General features: G+C 33.1%; 1 protein-coding gene across 1 annotated transcript; it reads right to left on the bottom strand.

Annotated features, from left to right (window-relative positions):
- Positions 1 to 825: 825 nt before the first annotated feature.
- On the bottom strand, positions 826 to 5,241 carry LOC123528136 (neuroglobin-like). Its single transcript, XM_045307882.2, has 3 exons — positions 4,861 to 5,241; positions 3,791 to 4,016; positions 826 to 1,743 (listed from the first exon to the last, which is right to left on the bottom strand). Exons 1-3 carry the CDS (start codon positions 5,034 to 5,036, stop codon positions 1,570 to 1,572), a joined length of 576 nt encoding a protein of 191 aa, XP_045163817.1. The 5' UTR covers positions 5,037 to 5,241; the 3' UTR covers positions 826 to 1,569.
- Between the last annotated feature and the right edge of the window lie 701 nt (positions 5,242 to 5,942).

Genomic DNA, 5,942 nt, shown 5'->3' with positions numbered 1-5,942 from the left:
CCTATAAAATGATGATGTGCAATGCACAAGAAGTCGAAAATTATGCTTGGTTCAGATTAAGATAAAAGAATTTAACAAAGCGCGTTAGTATGTGTACTTTTTGAATCAGATTTTAATACATACCACAAATTGTGTCGTTTATGTAAACACTGGCAAAAATGATAAAAACGTTTCAATTTATCTATGAAATTTGCATAGATTTAGATAGAAATCACCGTGGGAGGTGTACAAATCAAAGCAGTGCAGGGATAGATCTGCCTTTCGATGACAGAAGATAAAATAGTTCTTGGCGTTGCATTTGTATATATATTTATTGTAAACTTAGTAGAATAGGAAAGGCAATCGTTTGGTTTACATCTGCCCATGTTTGTCATTTGAAGTTTGTGTTCTACATCACTGCATACTAATTTTATGATTGTTTTAAAAACTACTTTCATTGTGTTCTTACGAAACCTGGATATGGTTTATTCAAAGTTTGACAAGGACGTTTTCGATACATGAAATATTTCTGAAAAATATCGTAAAATTATGTAAAAGCATCTAGACAGAAAACTAGAGTCAACAAGGTACTTAACAAACAACGTCGTCTTTCAAATCAAAACATATTCATAATGGACATTTTCGGGTCATACAGTATTATCTTGCCTGTTGTTGACTATTTCTGTTTATATGGCGTGTAAGTGGTACTAAAAATAAACATAAGCAAATAGAAAGGAGAGTTCAAGTAGTCAATAAATTGTATAGATATAATTGATTGTTGCTATGTACCAGGAACTCACTCAAGGCGTCTGGGGTATTTAACGCAGAAATAATGATTCATACGAATAAGTTGTATGTTTAATTGAAACAGATTAAGAATTATCGTATTATTACCAAATACTGATATAAGACAGTGTGCATATTGACTCGTTTATAATCACCGAGAATACATGTATCTTCAACCCTATAATTCGTCATATGACATGCCGCAAAAAAGACATACTAGTAATACGCATGCGCGATTTTCATTTATTACAAACTTTCACTTCATATCTTCTTTGTTTATAAATAATACTGAATATTGGTGTTTTCTAAAAGAAATGAGCCAACCGAAATATTACAGAAGCGTTTTGTCCAGCATGTCTTTTGTATAATAAAGAGCAATGTGCTTTTATCCTCTAGACCGATTTTCCAGAAACGTTAGATTCTAACCAGCAGGTCACATTGCTTTATACATGTACAAGAACACTTCAACCATATGTTGATCAGCTGGCATTGTCATATAATATTAATCATACATTGTTTCGACAAAATGGTTGTAAACTTCCGAAACCAATACTAAAAGGCTGAGTAAGACGTTTTGGCATTTGTACACAGCGTTTCAAATGTGTCCATTTGTATGAAAAATAAAATTCAGTTAACAATTTATGGACAACAGTAAGTTCAATTTCACTAAAACAGCAACGTCACATGGTACCAAGGCCTGTTCACGTAATTTATCACCTTTAATCAGTATATACCAGTGTATGTTATTTACAACTATGTGTGAAACTGCACAATCAACTCATTTACACATTTCAATAAATCCATTTAAGATGAAGGATCAGCAATAAATTGTCTGTGACCATGTACCGGCTGAGTCATACCTTCACTCATATGGAATATTATAATTGCAAACATAGTTTTCCAGGCTGTCTCTAGATCATCACACCAATGCTCCTCTATATGAGGTTTGATTGCACTGAGGAAATGAGGCAAAATTATCTGGAAAAAAATGTAAGATCAATTTATATGCAAAAATTTATATCATTTAACATTTTATCATGCAACTACTATGCAAAGTGCTTGGTACCACTTGCCTGATATATTTTTATGATATCAGGCCATTGACCTTATATTAAAATTAATCTCCTCCTGTATTGACGGACTAGTTATTACCAATTTCCTTCCAGATTGAGTTATTACAGAGTCCAGTTTAAATGTTTCACGACCGTTTTTTTCTGAACAGATTCTGTTATCTCAACTATTAATTTCCTTAACTATGCCTGCCTCCATTTTCATCGCAAAGGCAATAATTATTAATGATCGATTTTTGGTAAGGTTTATAATACACTTGGCACTATAGTTATTCTTGACGTATGCCTAATTTAAAGCATCTTTTTTTATTAAGTAGAAAAAAGTGGTTGTGTTAATTATGATTTTTGGAACAATGTGCATTTAGTGATTAAACTTGAAAGTCTCTCTGACTGAGTCTGGAACAGGAAATGAAATTTTCAGCGGCGCTTGGGACATGTAGATCTAGTTGCTTGAGTCAAATGTGGAAATAAAGCATGTTCTGATTTACTCAAGAGAATGTGTTATGTTTGTTTACGCAGGTAAGAGTTTCTTTTATTGCATTGTTTATAGGAATAACAGAAAGTCAATAAACATTGTCTTTAGATGCTGAATTCAATATAGCTACCGTATTATTTCGTTGAACTTGTAGATTTAGTTGCCTAAGTCAAATGTTTGAAAATGTGGAAATAATGCATGTTCTGATTTATTAAAGAGAATGTTTATTTTTTTATTTTTACGCAGGTAAGAGTTTATTTTATTGCTAGTTTTATTTAAGAGTATCAGACAGTTAATAAACATTGTCCTTAGAAGTTGAATTCAATACTAGAGCTATCACTAAAGGTGATGAATGTACCACCCGCATGCACTGACACAGTACATATAAATTTGATGCACACAAGATTGCATAATTATGTGGACTGTATGTATATAGACTGTATGTATACAGTATAGTAACAAAAAACAAAGTCCCATAACTATGCAGAATATTTATCTAAAAGAACGTAACATGCACCATGCACAACTAGGGTTGGTACTGATCTCTTGTATGAAGTTTCATTAAATTGTGTGCAAGGGTCCGGAAGATTAGGCGCGCACAAGATTGCATATGCAGACTGTATGTACATAGTATGTTAACAAGAAACAAAGTCCCATGACTCTGCAATTTTTGTTGTTGAAAGAAACTAACATGCCCCATGCACAACTACTGTTGTTACTGATCACTTGTGTGAAGATTAATTTAATTGTGTCAATGGGATGAGGAGAGATGGTGCGCACAAGACTGTGTCTACGGCCAGACGGACGGACAGACAGACAACATGAAACCAGTATACCCCCCAGCCCCCTTACAACTGTGTTGTCGGGGGTACAATGACTACCGTATTATTTCGTTCAGATGTTTCAGGAGCGGATGAATTTTCAAATTCGTAAAATATGAGTTTTACACTTGCTTTTTTCACATTTAGAGATGAGAACATAAATTATATTGCTCTAGTCAGGTTCTATGACTTGTGTTTCATGATAAATAGAATAACAGTCAAATGTCTTTTATTATCTATGTTATCCGGTTCGGCAGACATGGGCGGATCCCTTCACAGCCCATATCAACCTCGACCTAATAACTTTGATATCAAAAAACAGTACCCTGTTATTCCCTGTGTATCGTCTGTTAAATACTGAAACGGTGACGTCACGGTAACCTTCATACAGGAACCAAGAAGCAGTTTTATGATATAAGATCTATAATGTTAAAAATAAGACATAATCCGATTATATATATGTATTACAGTGTATATATATCAAAACAATCTTCAGCTATATATTTTGTTCTTTAATAACATCCACGTCCTGCACTTTTACACATAAAATGAAGGCAGGAACAGTAAACAAGACTTGATTTTGAATTGGAAGCAACAAACTGAAAAATCATATGTATCAATCGATGCTATTGGTCTGAAAGAAAATAAAAATGGGGTACCTGTATATAATCCGGCGGCACTTTATAGAGCTTATGATGTGCTCCAACTTCCCTGAGCATGACTATTAAACTAGAAGGCTCGTCAAGGCGCGTAATTACTTTGTCTATGGTGGTCATCACTCTTAATGCGTGCTGCCTGAGCAATCCGGCACGCCGCAGTTCATTTATATTTTGTTCCTTGAACTTCGAGAACAGTTCTAAAAGCTCTGGTCTGCTTTCAAACATGCTGGAAATAAATCCATTCTATGATAGCACAGCTGATAAGTTACATAATATTACAACAATACTGACTGCATGAAAAGGGACTGACAGAAACGTTTTATCGAACACATAAACTGATTTTCAGATTATAAAAGACTACGTCATTTGTTTGTTCTCTCTTTAGATAATTTGAGTACGATAGTATTAAAATATTCTATTAACGAAAACAGTAATTATTTCACTCAGATATTTGAATGAGATTGTGTCCGTCGCTATTCTATCTTTAAGTATGAGTATTGCATATCTGCTGACTTGGTGAAGATTCAGTGCTGATTCAGATGTTAGAAACAGAATACGGCCGCATAATTAATTTCAAAAACGATTTAAATGATAAAATTCATAAAAAGCTCTTGCTATGGGAACTATGCATGCAATAAGATTTATGTAATTAGATCTAATATAACAAAGAAAACATGTGAATAATTTATTTACTTCAAACACACAAAATTTGTTTCATAAACATTAAAATCATTCAGTGTTTGTCGTGTATTAAACAAAGGCAATTTCCCTGTTGTTACAGTTCATCAAGACGAACTACGTAAAGAGACACGCCTTCATATTTACGCAATACTAATAAATGTATGCAAAAGAGGGATAAAGTCAAATGAGCGGGAAAGAAATTTAGTGACCGAGTACACAAACGCAATATAAATAACAGCTGTAGGAATAAATACTCAATACATCTACTCCAATAATAATGTTTGTTTTAAGCATACATTTCGTTTCGTTGCCATCTCTTAATCATACAGTAATGGTCAATTTACAAGATATGACAACTACTACTAAATAGTTAAAGATAATATACAAACCTGACATATGTTATAACTCCAATATTCGCAACGTGACATTTTAAAGTTTGCCAGTTGTTTCTTATCACTGCTTTCTGCGCATCAGACATACTTGGCGGAGTACTACTACTACTTTCAGATTCATGTCCAACTTTTGAATGTTTTCTTCTCCACACCTTTTCACATGTACAGCCCATTGTCAGACTTGATAAAGTAATCCAGGCTGTGAAAGTAATTAAATGTTTCGTAAATAAACAATTTGCTATATACGAACGTTCCCGTCTTCTGCATAAAATATGTTTCAGTGAAAATATGTTTCAGTGAAACTATGAATATTCTTTTTTTTTTTTCGTTTAGATGATCCCTAAACACTTTTCAATTTAGTACTTTTAAAACTGAATACTGATCTCATACAATAAGGTTTTGACACATAAAGTGTGCTCTCTTTATAAAGCTAGATATCTTTAACTAAAACACAATTTCATATCGTTTCAGGTTGTTTTATTTATTTCCATCAGACGATCATATATCTATTCAATGTTATTTATTACCATTTTTATCAGTATTTCTTATGTTTCCTCTTTTGCAAAACATTATCAATGTTGCTAGATATTGAATAAAATATTGTGAGATAACCGCAAAGAAAGCTTTGCTGAATACAAAATAGCCAGGTTCAAATTTAATAACTTCGTTTTTGATATTTTTAAACACTTTCATCATATATAGCATTTTCTACACTTACACCCGTTAAACAGTTGTAAAACTAAAACGTATATTTGCAGATATTCATCAGAAATGAAAATTATATTACATCTTTACATCACCTTGCGCTGATCAACGTAAAATGATTTATTTTCCAAGTTTCAGCCACCAGGATGTGTATTCCTTTTGCAACTGGAGCAGACTCTGACCTGTCGTCAATTTTCCATATTAAACACGCTTACATGGATTTAGCAGTCGGCCTTTTATTCTTTTCCCGTCCAAATAGTGTTTGCTGTTGTGCTCGGAAAAGTGCAGTATTGGAATGTTTCAACAAAACCGAGACGATACTTGATATTGTAATCGCTTAATTTCTAATCATCCAATGGTTATTTAGAATGCTT

The sequence above is a fragment of the Mercenaria mercenaria genome, chromosome 14, assembly GCF_021730395.1.
Source record: "Mercenaria mercenaria strain notata chromosome 14, MADL_Memer_1, whole genome shotgun sequence".
Classification (NCBI taxonomy): domain Eukaryota; kingdom Metazoa; phylum Mollusca; class Bivalvia; order Venerida; family Veneridae; genus Mercenaria; species Mercenaria mercenaria.
This window is presented reverse-complemented; position numbering and strand designations above follow the sequence as displayed.